We start from the raw sequence: 26,738 nt of genomic DNA, 5'->3' as shown, positions 1-26,738 counted from the left end.
GGAAAAGTTTCAGAACTCAGGACAAGTGTTACCCAGATCCTGCTATCAACTGGAAGCAATGCATGTGCCCCAAAAACACATAAAAACTACTTCACAAACTTTTGTGCACAACTAATGCAAACCTTAGAAAATATATTTCTCACTGGGGAAGAGTTTCCAGGTAAATTAGAAGAAGGCACCTTATGCTAAGGTTAATTATAGCCTATTCTAAGTAGGTATCCAGACCATTTTTTCACTGTCCCACCCCTTGCTTGTTTAAGCAATCTCTCTCACTCTGCCAGGGTGAGGGAATGGGAAAAAGGAAAACATAGCCATGGTTTTGTGATTTCTCACTTAGCAACCACTTTGCTTAATAACAAAGCTGCTGGTTTCAATTGTGGTTGCTAAATGAGGTTCATGGAATAACTGCGTCTTTGTTTTTTTCCAAAGCCCATTGTCTTTATAGTCCTATCCCATTGCCTCATAGTTACTCCTAATTGCCTCGATGACTTCACTAGACACACAGGATGTATTATAGCCAATGAAATACCCACCTGCTCTAGACAATCACATGTATATCCTAATTTGCTTACAGTATATCTATAAAAAAGGGACTGTAACCGCACCCCTCTTTAGGCCTATCTTTGCCTCTAGTATTGTCAATTGGTGTAATATGGTCTTCTACAAATGCAGATAGTCTTGTGGCCATTCTGTTTTTATCACTGTAGCTTCATGTGACTATGGAACTCACTGCCCTCAGATTGCTTGGATACACTAAAATATTCTACTATAAAGTCTATTTTTTTAACCAGAAATGCTTACTTTTAAAGCATAAACACATAATTAACACATAATACTCTAATTTCAGTGTAACAGATAGAAGGAAATGGAATATTCTTGTCAAATAGTATGAATTTCTTTTATGCCCAAATGATCCATAAAGGTTTCCATGAATTTCAAATGAAGATGATTTATACTGTCAAAAGCAACTGTACTGAAGTTCCACAATTTTAAAAAAATATTCATTAATCTTACTAAGAATGAAAATTCTTCCTCAAGGCCATTGTAGCTTTATTTTTCAGCTGTTCTGTTTCCCCTTTAGAATGAATTAAATTTTGCTGTCCAACATTTCTGGACCTACTGAAAGGATTAGAAGTTGGACAGAGAAATTCTAAACGAGATCCTTACTGAGGGGTTATATAGAGCAAATTTATATAGGGTTTAAAAGAATACTTAAAACAGCTCAAAAGAGACAAATATGGGGTATTCCAGTGAAAGAATGAATAACATAAGACAAGGTCTTTAGCAAAACCTTTTAGTGGAGTTTCATTAATAGAAAAATTTCAGGGGCTGACTTGCATAGAAAACAAGGCATATCAAACTCGCGACGTCATGTGACATTGCACAACGTATCGGGCCGGTTTTGCCATTGCCGGCAATGGGGTAGGCGCGGCTTCCATGTGATGTGTCTGGCCCATGGGCCAGCAGTTTGACACCCCTGCTTTACATGCTACAGGAAAGAGTGCTGAAACATGAATGGAAACTATCAGCATACCTCAGAGTCTAACTATAGGATCTCTATGCATCTGTATGACCTACAGTGTACAAGATGAATTTACATGGTTATTATTAGCTAGAAAGGTGAAAATAAGGTTTAGGACATTTCCTTTCTCTCTACTACTATATAAAGCTTTGACACAGCTCTCCAAGGATGCTCTGAGAAAATGTATTGTAGAATATTTTTTTCCTTTAAGCAATCTAATTTCCACCATTGCTGTACTAGCTCACAGAATCTAATTATTTATTCCCAAACCTGTTGATATCCAACACAACTTTCTTCATGGATACTGTACAGGTTAACATGCTGTTTTGCTGAGCACTTGCATTTTTTTTTCAAGAGAAAAACAATTTGGTCAACTATTCTACATTTTTAAAAAAGCAGTCCTTTGGGAGACTAATAAAAATGGTTGGATGAGGTTTACAAAATATTGCCAGCCCTTGCATTGTGAAGGTCTGCTTTGATCCTTTATAGAGCTTGGATGTATCAATGTGTTGAAGGAGAAAAGGCAATCAGACTGCTCTAAAATGGGGCTTCTGTATGTCGTTATAAAGTATGGGATGCCATATGCTAAAAGAAATAAGTAGGTAGTCTTTACACAGCTGGAAGTGATCTACGAATGCTTGACAAATCTGCAGGCATGTGATTGATACTAACCAGAAGCTGATTTGCATAGCAATTACTTGAAGGCAGAACTATTAACTTTTATAAATTACTATATAACTTATTTTACTCTCAAAATATGATAGTGAAAGATATAGCACTATGACAATTGACAAGGGCAAATAAGTAAAGACAACTATAAAAAAATCCCTCATTCCTGAGCAGCAAAATTCTAATGGTCCATATATTTTATGTTTTCCCCTAGGCTTTCTGAAGTGCTCCTGCAAGAAGAAAATCGTTTTAAGTAGTCTTCTCCTTCCCATTTAGCTCCACTCTCTTAAAGAATTATTTATAGCTGTATCCTGCTTTTTGATTTATCTCCAACAGCTTCTCTTGGACCAAAAAGATATGTCAGCTTCATTCTTCTGCCAATAGCTCCTTCTTTCTTGGAAACCTAGGAGTTGTTCTGTACAATCTCCAGCCAAATGGATACAATGTACTTATATATGTGTGGCTTGTGAATGAATGAACATGTGCATTTGCATTATCTTTATGTAATTTGAAACAAAGCACATGAAGAAGCAAGGAAGCAAGATTACAGAAATAAAAAAACCCTTCCCTTAATATTACCTATGTACTTTGACTGGCAATACTATTCGAAGAAAGTTCTTGCTTTTCTCCATTATCTGACCACATTTCTGTTCGCTGTGATGTTACTATATGGAATATGTGCAGTCTGTGATGAATTAAAAACACTATTGGTTCAAAGAAGTTATGTAAGAACTGCTATCCAATAATAATCTCTCAAATGCATGCCTTGTGTCTGAATATGTATCCAAACCAGTTAGACTTCTTGCATTTAAATGGTCAGGTTTTTTTTAAAAAAAATTTTTAAATCCCAAACTCAAGAAATGATTCAACTAACATGGTTAAAAAAACATTTCCAGATAATGAAAAGCATTACATAATATCTTCAAAAATCTGAAGAGTACCAATATTCTTGCTTCTGTCATCCTTGGATGAGCTTAAAAACCCATTAGTAAAATAGTTACAAATGGAGAATTCTAAGTAAAAATATTTTAAATAGTGGATGTTTCTTCTGTTGACAATCACTAACAACTAAATTAGTAAGTTATAATGAAATCTGCAAAATGATATGCAAATTTGGTCATGCAGTTCTTCCAAAAGCATAGCCCATTTTAGTTCAGTTAACTGAAGAAAAATAGATATTTGGGTGCAACATTTGGCCAAATCTATTATAATTTCTATGTTCATTATTCTACCTTCTTGCCTCCATTCTCCAAACACCCTATTGAAAAATTAGTTGTCAGAAATCTTACTGGTTTAAGTTAAAGAGCTTGAAGCATAGCTTAGGATGACTGATTTAAACCTCCACAACAAATGTTATTAATATACATCTAGCATGATCTTATGGAGGAAAGAGACAGAGAAACTAGCGTGTTTGTAGGAAAGAATTGTTTCCTCTGTTTTTCTGAACATTGTCTCTTCTGTAAACTTGAAATCCTATGTTTCTATGGAGATTTAATTGAGGGAGATTTAATCAAGGTGAAGATCTCATGAGGGAATGCTTTACATTGTTTTTTTTTTTGGATGGCATTGGTTTTTTTGTCATCACTAAAAGGGCTGTTGCTTTGAGAAATTTTGAAAAATTGTTGATCTAATTTCTCTTTCTGTAAATTTGACAGAGAATTTTTAAACCACCATTTGTGCTCGGGTCTAATCAGAGTGAAATTAAAAAGGACTTTTACTGGATAGTTATTACCCATCTGGTAATTACCATTATCAGCCAGTTTTCTCATCTTCTGCTTCTACTGGCAATTCTGAATGTTGAGGGAGGATGAAAGAAGACTCAGTGTCAAAACAGCAATATTAATGAAAGAATCCTGATGCATAAGCCCACCGCTGCTAATTTCCTTGGATTGCAAACTGCACAATTGAAACTAATTAGTATTGTCACAGAAGAAGGTTACAAAGATTTACTTAATAAGATATTAAAAGATGAAAAACTGGATCTTGAAGGGTGGCACTTTTGTTAATAAAACACTGTGCTAGCTGGAATGACCAGACTGTAACACCACCACCAGCAAAGCAATCAAGTTAGTGATCCACCACAATAGATTACACTACTAGATTTCTCATTTGTGTGAAATAGAGTTTGGGGAGAATGAACAGTCAAAAGAGTACCATACTTCAACACTGTCAATTAACCAATCTTCACTGAGACTTTTTTAGCATTATATATGGCTTCATTATATATGGCTCTGTAAAAATACAAGATGTGTTATCAGTGATAAACAGATATTAATCACCTTGAACATATCAAATCCTTGAATGTATCCTCAATGTATGTTCTTCCTGGATTACAGCAGCCTTGGAAACCCGAACATATATTTTATTTGAGTACTTCAAACACTAAACATTCAGGAACTTATATTACTTTAATCCACTGCAGGCTGTGCTTCATTTAATTTTATTGGCTGTGTTGGAGGTAGTGGATCTATTTGGGGAAGGGAGGGGGAACAAAGCTCTTTTACGTATCTTTTCAAAAGGGCTTAATTATATTTTATAGCCTGGGCCAGGAGCCCTGCTTGTTTTCTGTCTAACAAGGTTCAAATGGAGTTCAGACAAGTGATGAATCAGAAGCAAAGTCAGAGGTGGTTATCTTTATGAAATGAGCTCATCTCCATTTAGGAAAGGCTGAGCAGGTACATCATAGTCAGTGCTGAATGTTAAATAATCTGGAAATCAGATGGTGGTCAATGATCTTATTGTATTGTATTGATCTTATCTTATTTTGATTTAATGTTTTGTATCTTCATTTGGAGCAAATACATCTAACCTAATTTTAAATATGTATTGCCTCTGATTAATTGTAGCTTTATGCTTAGAATACTTAAAAGAATACGTAACCCTGTACCAGTAAAAGTAGGTTATTGGTACCCAAAAACAAAGTAAAGAAGCAATACAGAATTGACTGTTAAATTATTGTGTGAACCCAACATTTTAAACATTCTACTATGTTTAATGTGCAATAATCACATAATATATTCCATTTTTATTGTATAAATTGCATTTATGCAGAACATTCCAAAATTGGGTAGATCATGCCATCTGAATATCATCTCTGCTCACACTTTCCTAAGTTAACTGGCAAGTGGAATTTTGATTTTAATGGAGTTTTATATTTTGGGCATTGTCTTTCTCAAAATCAGCATGCTATGATTAATTGTATTAACAGGGAGGTGATGGAAGAAGTCAATTTATCAGTAGCAACTCTGAATTCTATTATAAAGTAACATTAGGGCATCTGACCAGGATTAATAGTGATACTCAGTCCTGGGATTAGATAGTATCTTATTTCATGGATTTTAGGCCATCTGTTCCTCCCTCCTACATTTAGGTCTGCAGAACTATAAAAGCAGTTCTACCTCAGGGACTATAGAAAAGAATTAGAATTGTTCTGCTTTTCATTATCACAAGATTCAGTAACTCATTTCACTGTCAGGATAAATCCTCTTTTACTCTTTCTTTTGCGCTTGTAGAGTATGCCAAAATGACAAATAAAATCCCAGATGTTACAGAGCTGATGAGGTCGCCACCTTTCCTTGAGTGTTGTGTTTAAGCTACTTGGGACACAACATCAAAAGTGACAGAACCCTGATGCCCACACCCAATATTCATTATGATTCGTTAGTTATTTGTATAGTTGTCTACCGTCTGAACTTCCACTTCAATCCTCAGCAGCCATGAAAATGTTTTGCTTCTTCTCTAGCTTTTACTGACAAAGAATTCATTTCCTATTGTTTAAGTAACGGGAAGAATTTATGAATATGATGTTTTTCTACAAGTCTTTTAGTACTTCTAAGAAGGTTGTTACTCTACCTTGTTATTTAAATAGTCAGAATTAACTTTATGCTGTATTTTTCCTGAGCTAAGTATTTTTAAGCATCAAAAGACATGGCAGACTCTTCCAATTAGATGCATTAATTTTGAAAAAGAAATCAACTGTATTTGGTTTCTGTCAAATTCTTTACATTTGATAGAATACAATGTATTGTACTTTGAAGCTTTTACAACTTCCAGTTTTTATTCGTAGGTGATTTATTTTAGCCAAATAATTTCAATGTAAGAAAAAGAAATAATTTCTAAATACAACAGAAAGAACAATGGAATACACTGATTGTAGCTCTACAGTTCACTGTATTTCATTCTCAAGACTTGAAAAAATGATTTTTATTCTTCCCTCTGTAATTTATCTTTCCCTTTCTATCCAGCTCTGTTCTAGCTGTGAGATACCACAATCAGAATTACTGGACAAATTGCAAAAGTAACCAATGTAAAATATGATTACTAAGTTACTACTAAGTTACTAACTTTATTGAAAATAACTATAAATATTTTAATTCATTTTCTTCTACTATTCTAACTACTGTCCTAGATGATTACTTCAGTGAATTGCAAACTTTGCTTGTAATAAACTTAAAAATTAGAGAACACTGATTGCTTGGCAAATGGTGAAGCTAGTAGTAGATTTTATTTGTTCTCTAGCAGCAGCAACAAATCTAGCCTATTGATTTTACTCAAAGTTGTAAAATAGAACAGATATGATCTTCTTCTTCTGCTAGCCAGTATGATCTGGGAATTCTTCTGAATATATTGGCTCTAAGAATTGTTTTAGATTAGATTACATAAAACTTGGCCCTTTTATGACGCTGGCTGAGGAATTCTGGGAGTTGAAGTCCACAAGTCATAAAAGGGCCAAGTTTGAAGACCCCTGTTTTAGATGCATTGTACAAATAAAAAACTGACTCACAAGTTAGGCTATGCTGAACTGGTTAACTGAAAGGGACATTATAGTGGAGAAATGCTTGGTTATTCTTGGAATACTTGGGGCTGTGGAACTGAAATATAATTCCTTGCTTTTTGATTTAAAAGTTACAGTCAGAAATTATATTAGAACTGATTATAAAACTGTTTACATAGCCAGAGGATCAGACATTATTCAAGCCTACCAAGATCTGCCCCTCTTGCTCTGGATTCTGCTGGACTGAGCGGCTAGACCTAACAAGTAATGGATGCAAGGAAGTCAGAACTGTCCTTGAAGAAACACAACTTTATCAAGCTTCCTGAACATGTAGAGTTCTTCTCCTATTCAAACAACCCAAGAACCCTTTACATTTTCCTACTCAATACAATAAAGGTGTTTTGCCTGTGGTTGAAAACACTGCATCATGCAACCCTATATTTGGAAATAGACTGTATCTAACAGAGAAATGTTACCCAAAGGATCACATACTACATGCTACATTATTACTGTAGCAATGTATAGCTAAAAATGTTATTAAGCAGCATTTAATCACTGACATTTCTGCCAGTTATGATAATTTTATATCTGAAAAATCACAAATGAGAATATCAGGGTTTCAGAATAAGCATAAACATTAAATCGAGCCATTTTTGAAGTGTTTTTTCCAGATGTTCCAAGAATCTTGAGCTATGGTTAGTTTGTTGCTTTGTGGACTCATTTTTAATTTTTTCCTCCAATGTACCAGTAAATTTGTAAAGTCCAGTTGCATTGGCCACCTTAAGAAAAGGACAACAGAGCAAAAGGATGAAGGAGAATCATAGTTACTTAAACACATGTTCAGAACCAGATGGTACTACAGCTGGGTAAAGCAGGGTATTACACCTAAATTCAGAGGCATTTCTGAATAAGTGATTCCATACTTGTGGGGAAAAAAATCAAATTATATCTCCTTATGTGCCTAGCCCTAGCAGATACTACAGCTTTTTTTTAAAAAAATAAGGAGATTAGTATTCACTATGATTTCTGTGTGCAGTATTGTATTTATTTTGTAAACTTTGTGTGCGTTACGCACAAAATCTTAATGTTTACATCTTATAAAATGTGAGAACTATATTCCTTGTTTATTGACTGAGTTTCAATGTATGTGCTTGTATATATTTATATTAAGCTTTTAAATACTAAAAGTATTTGCATACTAAACGTAAAGATCATGTTGCATGTATTGTTTGTTAAGCCCTGCTGGAAGATTGGTAAATATAGAAATGTGCATTAGGCTTGGGCACTAGAAGAAAGAAAAGCCTCAAGTAAAGAGGTGAAAAGTACATTTTTATGCTGCAGAAATAATTCATTGGCTATGTTGAAGTAAACCGCACAGTATATTGTACACTAGGCCTCTTAGGTTGTTTGTGTACTGAGACTGGACGAAACATTTAAATTATTGCTTTCAATATTTGCTACAGGAATTTAAAAATATTACCTCCTAGTTTGGCTTTAGATAGTAGTAAGCATGGGTCGCCATCCCACTTATTTTTGTGCCTCAAGAGTGAAAAAACAGCAGTTTGTTCTAAATTCCTATTGTTTTCTACAGCAGAGTACTCAAAATGTTTTCAGTTTTGTCTGGACAGATCATGGAAGACTTGAAGCATTTGGAGTTTTGTTCTGTTGGCCATTTTGTGCTTAATGCAAAACAAATCCTTATTTTTCTTTTGTACATGCCCATAACAGTAAGCTACATAGAATATCTTCTCCCATTCTTTTTAATCAAATCTGATTGTGCTGGATTATACGTTTCATAGTAGTTGATATTTTTTGTACTTGTAAAGTCATATTCATATATAAGAGAGAATAGAATATACTGCATAAGAAAAAAAATCTCTATATTGTAAACTGGAACCTCATAATAGTCACCTTATATTAAAGTGGGGATGGAAGGATAAGCAAGTAGCTGTTTTCTTTTTTTGGTTGGAGTCTTTAGATATAAGTGAGGATTAGGAATAAGGATTAGGAGTGATGGAGAGTGCTGCACTGGATTGAAAGGAGAGGAAGAAGGAAGAGAAGGGACAAATGGAGGGAATCAAAGAGTTCACAAGAGCTGGAGAACTATAACAGCTGTGAATGTGAAAGGATACAGTTCGAAGCAAACTTGAAGTGATGTATCAGAAGATAACCAGTGATTAGAAACCAAGAGAGGCTGCAGATTACGTGAAATGAAAGAAGAACCTCAGACTCCTAGGACTTGGACCCAGGGAAGAAAGCATCACTGACCTGATTGGCTGGACAAATCTATGAGGATAGGGAAATTGCAGGAGAAAAGAGCAAGCAAGAAGTCCTTCATCGTAAGAACAGTCAATAGTCCAGCAACCATAGTTAGAGGTGGAAAACATAAAATATAAGCAGTTCTAATATAGTAAATTAGTGGTGGATAGTGTGGATTGGTTCTAATACTGGAGACTGGATTGTGGGGAATGATTAATTAATGTAGATTATCCTTTAGGTGAGAGAAAGGGTGGTAGAGGACTGGGAGAAGACAACTACTGGTATGGGCCATCCTCTAGTGGAAGATGTAGTACTCCTCAGTAGTAAGAATCCTGAGGAGCCTAATCCTGTGCAGAAACCTGGTCAGCTTAATCCTAATTAGATAAAAATATAACTTGGGAAAGAAGTGAAGCAGGGGTTGAAGGGAGTGCAAGATGATGGGTGGGATATGGGTAGTTATAGTGGTGGTGGTGGAATGAAAGAGCAGCTATGGCAGAAAGGCAAAAAGTGTGGTGGAAAGGTGGAAAGCTAGATGTGGTCTGCTCTCTCAGACTTGAAAGCTCAAGCCAATCCTTTAATACTTCCACAAAGTTTGTCTCAGGAATCATATGGTGGGGCTTTAGCTCATGCTATTGAATATAGTTTTGCATATAATAAATATTTCTTTATCCATGATTTGATCATGGATTATAGGGCAGACCTATATCAATGATACCTAGTTGAATGAGCAGGGGAAAGTTCCTCTCTCAAAACCCAGATGCCTTTCAAGTGTTTCATCAGCATGAACCCAAAGTAGGGGGAGCAGGTTTGGTAATTGTCATCTGGGAGTTTCTGCAAGTGAGCAGAACATTGTTCTACAGTATATAAAGTTCACATAAGAGTTTGGTCTTAAAGGACAAGTGGTTGGCTTCCATGTTACATACTTTTATCACTGCTTAGGCAGCTTGAATTTACCACAATTTATTTAGAAGGAGGAGAAGGAGGAGGAGGAGGAGGAAGCTGCTTGGTCATCAGGTAGGGAATTAGGGAGAGGGCTGAGTCTTTTCCAAGTACTATTTTAATTCCTGGGATTTAAGGAATGTTTCAGCTCTCTTTGCTTATATAACACTTTTGCCTATTTCTCTCAATGCCATCTTTCTGATTCTTTGACACCATGAGATTGTCCTGCGCGATCATGGGTTTGACCTGCATAAGATATATGTTAGATCTGGGTTTTTTTCTCTAGAAATGGCTGAGAAGTAATCTGAGGAACGAGGAGGTATCATACTAAGATCATTTCTAATTTATATGATGTTAACTGGTGACACAAACATTTGGGAGAAGGATCTATTTGACAGATCTAGCTTCCAATCTGTGATGGCCAACTCAGATTCACAAAAGACTGAGATGAAGGAAGCTGCTCAAAGTGCCCTGGATAATGCCAGCCTCAAGAGGCAGCTGAGGCTGACATAACAGGAGACAACACTTGGCAAGGGGCTGGATCCAGGACCTCCACCCAGAGCTGTGTCCATAGCAGAACAGAAATCTACATGGCTCCTCACATGGTGCCCAGCAGTTCTCTATTGGGAATGACTTCTCAGCTTGCCAGTACTCTGCATCCTAAACCTGCTGTCTAAGAAATCTCTGCTTCTTGGAACCTGTAGGGCTGACAAGCCAACACTGATCTCCTGGCTCTTGGACTGTGACCTTATAATGGCTTCACATACTGCTTTGGAAATCATGCAGACAAGCTTACACCTTTGCTAGAGCATATTGGCACTTGTACACACACCCTGCCTGCCACTGTCTGCATATTAGTTAAACTTTAAAACAAGACCTCTACATCTTAGCTGCAGTGTGTGAGAGTGTTTGGCCTGGAAGAGGAGAAATAGAACCTACATGTTTCCAAGAACGCCTGGGGAGTTTCCAAGCCAGGCAGTTCTGTTGTGTGCTTTATTCACCACTGGAATGAGAGGTTAGCAGTGGTGCTTGACAGGGTTGCTCCTAAACACCCAATCCCTGAGTGCTGAGCCAACAGAACTCCTTGGTTTACTGAGGAGCTCTAGGAGATGAAGCTACAGAAGAGATGCCTGAGGCAATACTGGCATGCAATGAAGAAGAACAAATGTAATTATACTGTGCTGGTAAGAGCAGTGAAGTGTGATTATCCTACTTTTATTGCATATGCAGATAGCCACACAGCAGCATTATTTAGAGTTATATATTCCCTGTTGGGGAAATCAGGGCTGGAAAAAGGGCTGCTGGATCATTGCAAAGAATTCACTCAGCATCTGAAGGATAGAATTTCTCACATTTTCTCAAAGTTGAATGCTACTTGGCTAAATTCTTGTGAGATGATCTGGGATTAATTTGAGCCTGAGTATCCTGAGGAAGTGTCCTCAGCACAGTGTTATCTGTGCTGTCAGTTGAGTATAGTGCAGAAATGGTTGTTGTTGCTTTTGCTGATAAACTCTGGCAAGATCAAAATAAGAGAAGTACAAGTCTCCTGCTCCAGTACCACTGACCATGGAATCGTTCTTGGATTGGTTGGAAAGGCTGATAGTTTGAGCAATGTTTTTCAATGTTTTTCAGTGATTCTCCTCTTTCCTGAGTGATTCATCCAATCTGGTTAGGAGAAAGGTCATGTCCTCTATTGTGGAGCATCACAGGGCTAATCCTTCTCTCTGTTTAGGATCTACATGAAGCCTCTGGGAAAGGTAATCCATCACATAGGGTGAGGTATCATTATTCTGTGGATGATACTCAACTGCATGTCTTTGCCACAGGCTGAGAAGGACATGTAGTGTAGGTACTGACCTAACACCTGGAGGCTATTAAGGTTGGATGCAGAAGCAGAGGCTTAAGCCAAATCCTAGCAAGATGGAGTAGCCAAATCCTAGCAAAATGGAATAGCTGACTAATTCCAGAGATATTTCATCTTTAGTTCTGGATAAAGCTGGCCCACAATTAGAGTGTCCTTCTGAACTCACATTTCCTGCTTGAACAGAAAGTTGAAACTGTGGACAGCCTTTGCAGAATTACGTCTTGTGTGTCAGTTCAGGCCATTTCCCAAACACAAGTCTTTTGTTCATAGGTATTTGGGTTCTTTCACCTTGCATCTATACTATTGGAATCACTCTAATACAGAGATGCCCTTGAAGGTCATTAGGAGACTTCAGCTGGTTTAGCATGAGGCAGCCTAGGAAATTATGAGGGTACCAAGGTTTACCAAGGTAACATTATTTTAAATTCAGGGAACTGGATTTCCCTGAGAACAGTCACTTACCCACCAATCCACACAAACTAACAAATGCATTGCTCTGATATTTTTGGTTACTCTTAAAGCAATAATTCCAGGTAGAATTGAGTTTTTAAAATTTTTCAGCATTTAATGTCAACTTTGGTGTCAATTCATGTGCCAAAGAGCATGTAATAAGGATATATTCAGTATTACGTTAAGATACAATATATAATATATTATATTATATATTATATTAAGATATAATATATATAATATATTAGCTTGCCACACCGCATCACTGTTGTGTGCGTTTTCACAAAGAGAATATATGTTTGCCAGTCATATGAATCCTTGTTTGCTTTCAGTGATATTCTGCATGAATTTCTATGCATAGAAGCCAACAAGATCCCATAAAGCTTGTATCAAACAGGACAAAAGTTTGCTCAATAGAAAAGAGGCATGTACAAGTAACAAATTCAAAATATTCATTTTTCATATTTCCCAAAATAATTAAAAAAACTAACTATAAAAATTCCTTATGAGTAATATCTGGAAAACATAATTTATTGTAAAGTTACCAGTTAATTAAACCTACTTTAAAATCATTAGGCACGACCATAAGCTTTTGTTTTGCTTCCATGAGGGAGAAAACATGCTTTTCACACATTCCCAACCAAAACTTTTTAAAAATGGTTCTCAGCACAAGAGGATTCCTCTAACATTACAAACCAACTTCCATCTCTTACACAAAGGCTCATCTGGAAAAGAGGCCGTTTACACTGTTTATAAAATACTGTCACATAAAATTTGTAAGGAAAAAAAAAGCCATTCACTAAAAATAGCTTGCGTAAGTAAGGGATTAGAGTAGTTTCTGCTGCTATAATTGCTCCTTTGTAGTTTTTTTTTCCATGATGTTTTTGAACAGCGCCTTTTGACTATGTTTATTAAAGTCAGCACATCAAAAAGGATCAAAGCCACTGCTAGTGAGAACTTAAAAAAGCCCCAAGTGTGTTGTGTTGTCTCATGGGAGAATTATGCAGATTCAAGTAAACAAGTGCAAATTGTTGAGGTTTTAATGAAAATTTTCTACAATTATTGAATCTGAAGTCATTGGCTATTATAACATCTGTATAACAGATGGCCATTTTGTATAAAAGGCAAGCAAAGCTATTTTGTCTGTTTTAACAGTACATCTGAGAGGATGATTTTTTTTTTTGTCATTGTATGCCATTGCTTCAGCAAATAATTCGTAAAATGCAGCTGGTGCAGATGGTCACCATGGTTATGTGCTTGTAAAAAGCTGAAACACTGTGAAGTATTTACATATTAGTTTCATATGCCAAAATCAGCTTTATTCAGCTCAAAAAACACTGCCATAAAATTGTTAAATATAAAAAGAAATTGGCTCTTACATAAATTTGAGCTTATATTTTCATTTGAAATGAAGTTACTGCAATTTATCTTCAACCAAACTATACTTAGTTTGGACTTAAAAATAAAATAGTCTCCTTTAGAATAAGTAATGATCTATTAAATGAAATGGAATGGAATGGAATGAAATAAAACTGTAGTACTGATTTACCAGGATGTTTAAAACAAATTATTTAAAAAAAAAATAAATTTCTCTATGAAAATTTTCTTTCTAAAACTTTAGATGCATATGAGCTACTTTATTAAAGTATTCCTTTTACTATTGCTCTCGCTTTCCAAACTTTGGTCTATCTGCCTCTATGCGCTTGCATGTTTCCAAATGAAAAAGCAAAAGTGTGAAATTAGTTTGCCACTGCCTTTTGCAGTTTTCTTAGGAACTCTTTCCTTTTTAGCAAAGTTTTCACATTCATACATTTCATTTAAATAAATTACTGTATATACTTGATCAAAAATGTTCTCAAAAATGTAGTTTTTATTTTTTCAAAAATGATGCATATCTTTTTCTACCTAATGTCACACATAGGTAGAGGTTTTTACTCATTTCCATGGCCAACTCACAAATAAAAATATAGCGCTCTCTCTCTCTCTCTCTCTATATATATATATATATATATATAGAGAGAGAGAGAGTTCCCCCCTCCCCCCGTATGGATGGTAGTGTGTGGAGGAGAGATGCAGAGGACGGCAGAAAAAGGGGGGGAGAGACGTGATGACTGGGCAGGGGTGCACTTGCGAAGCTTATCATGTGGACAAACTGCTTGCCGAACCACCCCAATTCACCACTATGACTCAGATAGTTCAGAATAATATACAGGACCGCCCTAGTAACAACAATGTACGAGTGGGAGGCATTGGAGAAAGAAAGAACACCCATAGAGACGACAGCTGCATGGATGTGGATTGGGGGGGAAAGAAAAGGAGAGAATGCAAATCATCAAATAAGCCCAAGCGAGAAAGAGAAATAGGGAGAGTGCCCCACCTATCCTAGAGCCCAAGGACAAGAAGACAAGTGATAACGTACACACAGATAAGTGGTGCAGGGAGAAATGGATCACCGGAGCGCAATCCACCCAATTAGGTCCGGTAACAAGATCGAAGAGCCGGGCGCAGCCCTTAGCTTGCTTATAAAGAGACTTCCTCACTTCCTAGCGTTTTAAGCCCTGATGATGCCAGCAGGTGATGGCGAAAGCTTGGCGTTTTTTAATTAAACTTTTTATAGTTTTAACTACCCTGGTGCTCACTTTATTTTAAACATGAATATACCCAGGGTTCATATTTTTAATGCTAATATACACACACACACACACACACACACACACACACACACACACACACACACATTTATATATATCGTGGGTGTTTGTAGGTAGGTCTTTGGTTATTCGGGTTTTCTCCCACGTAAAATTGGAAGTGTCTTTGTGATGTTTTGACGAAGTCCCATTCGTCAGAAGCACAAAGCCGAAACCACCAGCCTGAAGATGATGAATGGGACTTCGTCGAAACATCGCCAAGACACTTCCAATTTTGCGCGGGAGAAAACCTGAATAACCAAAGACCTACATATATATGGAAATTTTTAAATCACATTTAGTACAAAAATCATAAAAACAAATATATAATATTTGCAGAAAAATATTATTTAAATAATAGTATATTAAACTAATTGTAAGCAAAAATAATGTATTTTCAATATTTTTTTAAACACTGGGAAAAGATCCAGCAATTTAAATTTCTTGGAATGAATTTATTGGCTCTTATCTGTTATCCATTAAATAAACATATAGACATAAATCAAAACATAATGCTAAGCCATACATATTGTGAGAATGAATTATAGGAATATGTTTCTCCTACTTCTTCCAGCTTTTCTCTCTTCTACTTGTGAGAGAAGTGTAATGGTTAAGTGTGACAGACCTTGGGAGGCGGGGGAAGTAGGGAGAAAGGGTGCTGCCTAAGGAATGATCAGATAAGAGAGGGTATAGCCTATAGAGAAAGGCTGAAAAAGGCTGTAAAAGAGATGGTGGGAGAGCTGTACTAACAGACTTGCAAGATTCTGTAATGTAGCCTTACAATAATACAGTACTATTAGCTCATCTGGCATGTTTCCTTTCTGGTCTACCTGGGTAGGTGGACAGGAAATAGTAAGGCTCTTACTTTAGGGTCTGAATAAACCAGTTTCTAATCATTCATAAACTTGGAAAACATGTTTATTCTAATGATGGTTCATTCAAACAAATCTGCATTTGCAACCATTTTTACATGGTTTGAACTGGTTAGTTTGTTTAAAATAACGCGATATAATAGTTTCCAAATATGGACACATCAAGGGGAACAGTAGTTTTTTTCCCACCAATGAAAGTGGAAGCTTTCAATCTGAAGGCTCAATATCACATACAGTATACTGAGTTATGGTGTTTTTTTTACGCTATTGCCCATTTCTTCTTTTTTCTTCTTTCATTTATTTATTTTGCTTACATAGTGGCTTTCCACAAATATTACCAATATGGTGAACAACAATAAAACAACTAAATAATCAGCAATGAAGTTTTAAAACACTAAAACCACGTTAAAACAATTACTAGCATTTTAAAATCCACAATAATGAGATGTATCTTAAACGTCAAGAAAATAGGAGCCAAGTTAAGCTTGGAAGGGAAATCATCTCACAATCTTGAGTGTGATGCTCAAGAACATGTTTCTTCTATGCTTGACTAATGCAGCTAAGGGTGTGAGGGTATTTTCTGCAGATTTTAATTGGGAAGATGGGTAATGAGCCAATAATTCAATATAATACCTGGATCCAAACCATTTCAAGTTTTCACATTAAGCCAAACCATTGACCTGGCTAGAAAAAACAACTGGCAACCAGTCCAGAACAGAACTTTGAACAGAAAAAATAATATGACTGTGACAAAACAGATTGCTTTTTTGCTTACTGTTCCATTTTTAGAAGTATATATAATATGTTGGCAACATTGTAACAAAATAGATATAATGAAACCAAGGCTTGGATAGTTAATATAACAATAAACAGATTCAGTCACAGTCATACCATATGCACAAAGAATAATTGGACAGTCTACTTCTTACAATTGGTCCCTGAAGATATGATCAAAAATTAGTGTAAGATCAAAGAGCACTCTTGATCTATCACAATGAAAAACAAACCCTTCTAGAACCTGACTGAATCCTATTCTCTAAATCAGGTATTCTAATTTTCTGGATTAGCCCGTTTTAAGCTGGAACAATATTCAAAATACCTTACTGATTCTTTAATTTTAGAAAACAAAGTGCTATAGATATCAGCGTCATGTGTGTATTGATGGTTCCTTGCTCTAAAGCTCTGGACTCATCCACATGCTTTTTTAATGTATTCACTATTACACAGGCAAATTAAATTTTGTGGGGCACCATAGCTAATAGCTGTGATGCAAAACAATAGTTTTTAAATACTAACTTTTGCACCCAAACTAACAGAAAAATAACACTGTTATATAGTGCCTCCAAAAGCAAAACTCATTATGTCCAGAAGAAACAGGACTTAAAAATGATGAGATTTCCAAGTGAGCAATAAAACATAATAGCAGCCATAGCAAAAACCAAGACAAAAGTATTATTCCTCACATGCTCTAGGGAAAAAAGTATATTTGTTTCTGAAAATCCAAAGATCTTTGCAGATTGGCCCATTACAGACTTATCTAAAGAAAAAGGGGGTCCAGCATACTCTTATTTGCTTGAGAAGTAAGGTAGCCTAGAGTAGAGTCACATGCGCTTTCAAAAATCAGTGACTATTTTATTTGATAGATACATCTCAAAACACATCCAGAAAAATATTATATGTTCAAAATAAATAATATGGTCCTTTCTGTTTCTCCTCAGTTTCAGTAATATTTTTCCCAATCGGGAGTCTCTCTAGATATATAGCTTTCAATTTCCAGTACTCCTCGGTCAATATGTTTATTGCTAAAACTTGGGGGCATTTCCCAAGCTTGGTGCCTTCCAAATGTAGGGACTTCTATTGTTATACATCTGGAGGACACCAAGGTTTAAAAAAGCTCATTTTGGTTACTTTCATATGTTGAGTGAAAATCTGAATGAAATGTTATATTTAAGGTTAATTATATATTAGTACGGATAATCTTCAACTTATGATCATTCATTTAACGGCCATTTGAAATTACAATGGTAATGAAACAAGAGGCTTAGGACCTATCCTTACACAACTGTTGCAGCATCCTTGTTGTCATGTGATCAACATTTGGATGCTTGGCAACTGACATGTATTTATAACAGTTGAGGCATCCAAGGGCCATGTCATCAGCATTTGCAACCTTCCCAGCAGGCTTCCAACAAGCAAAGTCAATAAGGAAAGCCATATTTTCCTAATGACTGTAATGATTCGTTTAATGATGGCAAGAAAGATTGTAAAATCAGGCACAACTCACTTAATGCCCACTTTACAAAGTGATGGAAGTTCCAATCCCATTTGTCATTATAAGTCGAGGACTACCTGTACTGTCATCCTGATTCCATTATCATAAACAAAAATAACTTCAACATTCTTACCTTTAGTCTTACAGTTGACTTTGGCATTCAAATTTCCACTGAGGTTTGATAAAGATAGCAACAGGCAAGGTTTAAAGGGATTTGGGCAAGTTTCCACAGAAACCATAATCTGAGTGGTATGGATAGAAAATTGCTGACAACAGGAAATGCTCATCCATAGGTTTTCTTGTGCTGAAGATTTTTCCCCTCCATAACTATGATCTTCAGAGTTGGAAAATTTATTTTTGCAACACTGGGATGTATATGTGTCATCCTTCTTTGGAACACTATCAGTTGCTGAAACATTTCCCTCCTGGGCCTCATAACCACTCTTTTGCCTTAGCTTTTTCAGAAATTGTTTTATTTGATCTAGCTTGACAAAACTGATATTGGCTTTCAGAGGCTTTGATATATCCACATTTATGTTGGCTGTGGGAAAGAGAAAGAGAGAGAGAGAAAGAGAGAAACAAAATTTTAATACAGCTTTTTGCTTGTAAAAATAATCTAATCTCAAACAGCCATGGCGGTAAAATGAATGTTAATTTGTTAAGTAATTTATAACTGAGGTCTGTACTAAGCAGTGTAGTTAGACATTTAAAATAAATACATTTTGTACTAATGCATATTTCATTGTTAATTATTAAAAAGAACAATGCAACAACACATACAAAGAAGAACTGGAAGAAGACCCATAATTCAGCTTCATCAAGCCCCCATGAACCATACTGCACCACATGGAATTACAGAAAGCAGAAATAAATTACCTTCAAGGTATGTTTCAATGAAAGCAATATTTACATAATTTCATCAAAAAGTGCACACCAACGCCACCAATATTATTAACACAGAAGCCTTAACAAAAATTAATCCATTATTACAGGCAACTTGTGGACTTCAACTTCCAAAATTCCTGAGCCACTATGCTGGCTGGAGAATTCTGGGAGTTGAAGTCCACAAGTCTTAGAGTTGCCAGGTTTGGAGACCCCTGCATTATTACATCAAAGGCATCTAAGGATCCACTAACAGGCAATGCCAATCATTTGAAATAAACATGAAATGCAAACCAGCAAAATCTACTAAGGAAACACCAAAAGCCACTACCAAAGGAAGATAATACAAGAGTAATTTACAAACTAAAATGCAATAAACTATTACAAATATTATGAACACCACTCTGTAGGACAAACAGGCAGAAGACTAACAGAACATATCCATAAACAAGCTGTCAGAAGACACAAAACAGCTTTACTAATTGCCTTCCAAATAGATAATCTTCAGCACAATTGGAAAACAATGACAAAATTTAGAATTGAAAAATGCAAGCAAATTGTTAGAAGCATTGTACTCTGACCAAACAGGGATTAATACGCATATTAACTTAAATCCTGTTTATGAATATGTCAAAATATGTAATGAAAAATTCAGCATTACAAATTCAGTCATGAGCAAAGCACACAACATTCTCCCCATCACACAGCAATCAATCAACCCATACATAAACTGGAGATATCTCATTATGAACCAAATAACCCAAACTGAACCACAATTCAACAAGCACACAGACAAAAAGAATATCTTCCCCACAAACCATCCTAATTTATAGTAATTTCCCTGATTACACAGGAAGCAATCAATTCACAGGTAAGACAGAATGATCAACTTATCAGACTAATAATCAAATAAGACATCAACCTATTATAAAACATCTGTCTATTGTTTACCCTATTCAAGCATGTGCAAAGCAGCAAAAACAAACAGATATATAATCCCATTTAATCATTGAATATCACATCTCCAAAATGTGTGTACCGGTAACATTCTCTTATAGGCTAATGAAACATCTGCAATCCAAGAAGCACAAAGAACTCCAACAATGCATCAGACTGAGGAAAAACTCTTATTTGACCTACATTTCTAAAAGGTGAAGGGAGCAAAGCTACACGTCATTTGCCTCTAATCCAGTGGTTCTCAAATAGTGGGGCGGGCCCCCCAGGGGGGGCACGAGGCTCCGTAAAGGGGGGCTCGTTTGACCTCGGCAAATACTGTCATATTGGACGCACGTGACACACGCAAAGGACCCGATTGGACAGACAGTCACGCGGGGGGGGGCGCGAAATGTTTTCTTCTTCCTAGGGGGGGCATGACAGAAAATAATTGAGAACCACTGCTCTAATCAAACTGTCAAATGTCTGTTTGTTTGTTTACTGTATTTATATCCTGCCACAATCCAGGGCCTGGTGCTGCCAGATCTCTGGAAGAGTCTCCCAGAATCAGCCTAGATCCCTCCTCTTTTGTAGTTTTCATGAAGATGGTAAAAAGAAAATTATTTTGGAGAGCATTGATGTTCATGCACTGCAAAATCTTTTATTCCATTTTATTTTATTTTATTTTTATGATGCTTAGTGTCTTTTGGACTGGGGATTTATGACTGTTATTTTATTAGTTTTATTGTATTAATCATAGTATAGAACTTTTATTTTTTAGATTAAATATGTGAGAGACTGAGAAGCTTGGATTATCGCAAGATATAAATACAGTAAATAAGTAAATATAATATTCTCTTCATGGTTAATCTTTGGAAATGTGCTAATTTATCTCCATATATAGTTCGGCTTTCTTTTTGCCTACAAGTACCATTGTGTTCAGATGATCTCACTCCCTCTGTAGCCTTTGTCTGACAGTTTGATTAGAAGCAAATGCACAAACTGATCATAAATACATTTTGATATGTTAACATTTCCTGTCCACAATGACACAAGTTACAAAATTGTATTTTCATTCTCTCTTCAATTTGCTTTCTTTATTTGTTTACATTTCTTTCAACATTAGGGCTGTGCAGGTCCTTTGTAAAAGTTCACTGCAATGTATGGGAATGGATAAGAAGCAGCTCCCATTAAAGCAGCTGCAACTTTTCCTAGGCTTTTGCTAAGGTGTTTCCAGCTATCTTTTTAGTGATGTGATGTATAGCAGTTTTTCATTTTTTCCCAGCAAAATCCATCATTCTTAAGAATTGTGTTTAAAACCATTTCTTTCCTCCTTTTAGCTAATGGAAATCCCTCACCACAAATGATCAGATAACTTACAGAACTCTGAATTTATTTGGGAAAGTAAGATTAATTGTTATTTTATTTAATTAGCAAAACATGTGGTTAATGGATAATGGATACCCCCAAAGTCTTAAGCCTATTAGCCTGTTATATATCTGTTAATATTATCATACTCTTCCCTCTAGTAAGCTGATATTTAGCCTGCATCAAAAATATTCCAAGCTTTCTTATTATGTGGGTATTCTCATCAATACACCAAATGGTTTCTGAATATTATCAAGAAAAATCTGAAAGTCTGGTAAAATCTTAATGTGTTCAATTTCCTTGTTGAATTGTATTGTTCTAGTTTAACTATTAACTTTAAAATCTCACATTTTTGTTATCATCGGGGGTACGTATACTTAGAAGTATAATTGATGGCAACAGTAATTGCTTCCAAATAAGATTTTTTTCAGGAAAAATTCTACTTCAACTGATGCTGTCTGATAGGCGTATTCTGTAATAACATTTTTAGATTTTTGCAATAGGAAAAGTTTTGTTACTTTCTTCCTTTCTTCTTGGTCCAAATGCAAAGGCTGAAGACCTTGCTAAATCTCTCCCTCCTTCTGGAAGTGCTTTTATAAAGGGAAGAATGTCAAGGTGTTCTGGAAGTTGGCAAGTAAAGACAGCTTATTTCCAGAGAACCAATTTTGTTTTGGGCTTTCTAAAAAATTGATTTCATCCTGCATATATTATATGCACTTTCTAACTGGTGAGATGCACATATATTCCTGGAGTAAAACTAGAGTTTGATTGAGTGTATAGTATCCAAATGTTTATGAATACTGTCCTTACCATTAATAGGAAATGCTACAAGGCAGAGACCTAGTAACCCAGCCTTCCCTGTTTTACTAAATAGTGATATATAAAAGCTTCAATTGATTAAACCATGATAAGCAGCTGGGGCCAGTATCCAAGGGCTATCTGGCAAAAACCATGGCATATGAAATAGATATGATTTGAATGTAAGAAGGGTAAATGGTAAAAAGCAAGAATGAGCTATTGAAATGAAAATAAGAGAAACAGATACAGATGTTTCTGTCCATGAAACCAACAGAAGAAGGAATGATGCAATAGATATGAATGAAAATGTTCTGATTCTGTGGAGTGGAGATGGAGCTGACCATCATTTTAAATCCACAATTCAGCAATATTTTTTCTAATATAAGTAAAAAAAATACAGATGGATAAGACTGGATAGGAGAGGAATATGAAAAACAAAAGCAATATTGTATATTATAAATACCTTAGACTGATGAAAAAAATAATATTCCCACTTGAAGTCCCAAAGATGCTTTGCCAAAAGGCAACTGGATTTTCTTGTTTTTTTTTCCTTGAAAATGTTCCACTTCTCATCCAGGAAGCTTCTTCAGTTCTGACTTTAGAACAACCATGACCTGGATGATTGAGACTCTCCATAGACATTCCCACTTGCAGCTTTTCTTAGAACTTTTTTTGCAACCAACTAAATCATATTTATTTGAATGAATGTTTGCTCTTTGGCATAATTCATTTTCTCTAGCAAAAGAATGCAGCTTTATAACTATATCACTATCTGAAAAAGGTATTTGTAAAAAGTATTAATGAAAAAATAACCTTATCCAAGTACTGAAATGCTTTTGCAAATGATCCTAAGTTAATCAGAAAAGTATGTACTCTGGTCAGTTCTCCTTCTCATATATCATCTCTCATTAAATTATATAAAAAAAAACCTCATTTCAAAATTAAGCAACACCATGGTTAACAAAACTGTTAAACTGGGATCAAATGAGCACATTCCTACATTTATATATGATATCATATTAGACAGCCTATAATTGAATTCTCTGAGAAAAATGCTTTTTCAAAAGAGTAACTATCTGATCTTTTTCCTCCATAGACTGACTGTGCTGGGAACAGGTGATCCTGCTTTCAATTACAGAGGGCTAATATGCCAGTGTGAGGCCTGGATTAGTTCACCTTCTCACAGGGTATTTGTCTCAGTTGGGAATGGATTTATTATGGCTTCACACATGGAACGGAGCTCATGTCAACTGAGGGCAATGACACATCATACGATTCAAATTAACCTGCTGTGGACTGTTTTTCAGGGCTGAGATTGTATATTAAAATGACGACATTTTAAAACAGCTTGAAAGAAACCAGGATTGTCCAAGTGCAATGGTTCCAATTTGTTCCAACTAATCTATCACCTGCTGGAGATATTATTGTATTGGGACTTCTGGTAGCTGCTCCTTTCCAGTTTTCTCCAAACCACTGACCTTGCTAATGGGTACAATTGTTTCCTTTGGAATAAATAGGACAGAATTCGTACAAAGTGCTTTTTTATGGATGGCTGGATGTATGTTATTCATCACAAAATGCAAACAACAGAAGAGAGAGGGGGGAAACCCTAGACATGCAGAGCTCATTCAGCAACCTTTTTATTTCTCATTCTTTATATCTTTCTCAATTTGAACTGGCTAAAGGTCTACAGCAAATCACTTTAGATAGTAAACTTTCAAGAAGCTTCATAATTTAATATATGAAGAACTATCCAAGAAAAAAGCATGAATGAACAACTCTGGAGCAGAACAGCTTGAAATATTTTTGGACTTGTGATTAGATGTTAAATTTTATGAATCACTGACAGTTTTTGTAATATATTATGTCAAAAACTGTGACAATGTGTATTGAAAATTTCAACACTTCCTTATTCTAGTTGTAAAAAGAAATAACACAAAAGTATTAGTGATGGTTCACTAAAATTAAATGACCATTTGAAATTAATTGAAATGTATATCTAGTTGCAAATGATTCACCAGTATTACACAAAATATACAAAAATCGCTAAAATAAATTAACTAATTGATTCATATTCCAAAAAATAACTCTTGGAGTATTGAAGAAGTACTGCAGTTTGACTGATGACAGAAGTTTTCTTCATTTTCCCATACAAGGCATTCTCTCACATCTGACCTAAACCTGAAATAGTCTCAAATAGCAATGCCTTCCTCCCACAGAGATGAGGTTACTCAATAAACAACATATTGAATATAGATTAAGGGTTACATGTTCAAATAATCCAGGAGTTTGGCTATAGAGCCAGAATGTCTAGGCCAGAACAGAAGAATTGTATCTGGCCAATCAAATGATACACAATCATTATGTAAAGGGACCCATCAATGAAGCAACTGTCACACATCTACTGGATCTACCACCACATCAAAATGATGAAAGCAGCATTGTGCTGTAAGCTCCACTCCAAGCAACAGTCTTGGATCACAGGGTACAATGGTGTTTTTATCATTTGTCCCTCTTCTCTTCATGTAGACACTGTTAAATGCCTTAGAGAACACCTAATAATGTGGGCACCATTTAGTTTAATGGGATATAACTTCAAGCAGGCAACACAAAATTCCTATTTGCTTAGTTCACTTATTGTTGACTGTGGAGTACATGGTCTCTATTATGGTTAGTGCTTATCCATGTTTGAAGTCTTTGGTTTGAGCAAAGCATTCTCAAATGTTGAAGTAATTATGCTCCATTTCAAACATATAATCTGATCTTTATAAAACATATAAACCTACAGAGATTTTCATATGATACTGTGCTTTTGTCACAAGTATCAAGAAATGAAATAGTTGATATATTGATAGTTCTCTATTCTCTGTATAGACAACAAGGTATCATAACTGAAAGAAGGAATGTTATAAAATATATGAGCTACCTAAAGTTTCTGAATTTGGGCTGAATATAGATGGAGTACAGATAGTTCTTGGTTAACAACCACTCATTCAGCAACTGTTCAAAGTTATAACAGTGCTGCACGAGTGGTACTTATGATTGGTTCTTGACGTTCTAGTCAGTATACTACTCTTGCAGTCATATAGTTGTGATCTGGGCACTTGGCAACTGCCTCACACTTATGATAGTTGCAGCATCTCATGGTCACATTATCACCATTAGCAAATCTTCTCTGCTGTCAGTGGAGAAGCCTACGGGGAATGTTGCAAGTCACTCCTGCCACTTTTTCTCCCAAGGGACCTTGCACCCTGTGTCACACTCGCACTGCAGCACCCCCTTTGTAGCTCATATGCATCCCACAGCATCACAGCACCCTATTTGCAGCCTGCATGCATTAGTGCAGCGCTGTAACAATTCTTCCACAATCCTTATGTGGCATCACAGCAACCCCTTCATGGTCCACAAGGACACATGAGCACCGTAACCCTTCACCAATTGCATAAATCCTTCTCCAGGCTTCATGTACTCATGTAGCTCTGCAGCATTCCCTCCCCAGGCCACACATATTTACCATAGCACTTGCTGCCTCACTCCATAGTTTCTGGCCTGCTTGGGAGCTACCTAGGACTTGCAACTTCCAGCCAGCTTCTCCACTGATTTTCCTTGTGGGAAACTGCAGGAAGTCAGAAGTTGCAATCACATCAGATTCTTGCTTAAGGATCTGGAAATTTTGATTAAAGACGGCAATGAGAACTGCCGGGATTGCCCTTGCTGAAAGTGATGCATCACGTGATGTTGTGCTTTATGCTCATTTTGTTTAACAATGGAAATTCCTGTCCCAATTACCACCATTAAGCAACTACAACCTGCAAATAAATGGAAGATTTCTTCATTCAGTGAATACCAACTATTACAAGTCTTTGGAAGTTGAGTTACTGTATATATGATCTTATGATCTGTGCCTGTTGCTCCAAGAAACATAATTAATAGGTTAAATTTAGGATTCTTACCTGGGCCATTGAGGAAGTCTTTAATTTTCAATGTTAAGAGAGGAGGTGGAATACCACTTTTAACATCTATTTCCCCTGCTACTGTCTGTAACCAGGTCTTACAGTAGTCAAGTGTTTCTGGGAGAGTTTTTCCGGGATCTACCAATGATAAGACCATTTATGACATATTGTTGATTAAATCACTAACAGTATTAAAATAAGCCAAACTTTATTCTGCACATAGTATCTAAATATTATTCAGGGAACATATAAATTCTGCATTATGTTAATTATACTTTAGTAAAAAGTATTGATTGCCAAATGTAAAAGCCATCAGGAATGGACAAATAAGCTTAGTATATCTGAAATATCCCTAGTAAGTGTGTATCTAATAAGTCTGTGATTTAAATTTTATTTCTTTTAGTAATGCATTTATATTTTCCTCAGATGTCTTTAAAATGGTTTGCCCCAAAATAAAAGAAACTATAGAGATCAAAAAGCCACATGGTTTGAGATG

At 35.8% G+C, this 26,738-nt stretch overlaps 1 protein-coding gene across 4 annotated transcripts in view; it reads right to left on the bottom strand.

Moving 5' to 3' along the window:
• VPS13B (vacuolar protein sorting 13 homolog B) overlaps positions 1–26,738 on the bottom strand; it is a 317,155-nt gene that overhangs the window by 80,723 nt on the left and 209,694 nt on the right. For all 4 annotated transcript variants that reach the window (XM_039328885.1, XM_039328881.1, XM_039328884.1 and 1 more), the window contains exons 35-36: positions 26,243–26,380; positions 18,442–18,849 (exon numbers count right to left, since the gene is read on the bottom strand). In XM_039328885.1, coding sequence (XP_039184819.1) covers positions 18,442–18,849; positions 26,243–26,380 — 546 coding nt within the window. The remainder of the gene's footprint in view (positions 1–18,441; positions 18,850–26,242; positions 26,381–26,738) is intronic.

The sequence above is a fragment of the Crotalus tigris genome, unplaced genomic scaffold (assembly GCF_016545835.1).
Source record: "Crotalus tigris isolate CLP2741 ecotype Arizona unplaced genomic scaffold, ASM1654583v1 scf7180000024384.25900115:4084858, whole genome shotgun sequence".
Taxonomy (NCBI): Eukaryota; Metazoa; Chordata; class Lepidosauria; order Squamata; family Viperidae; genus Crotalus; species Crotalus tigris.
This window is presented reverse-complemented; position numbering and strand designations above follow the sequence as displayed.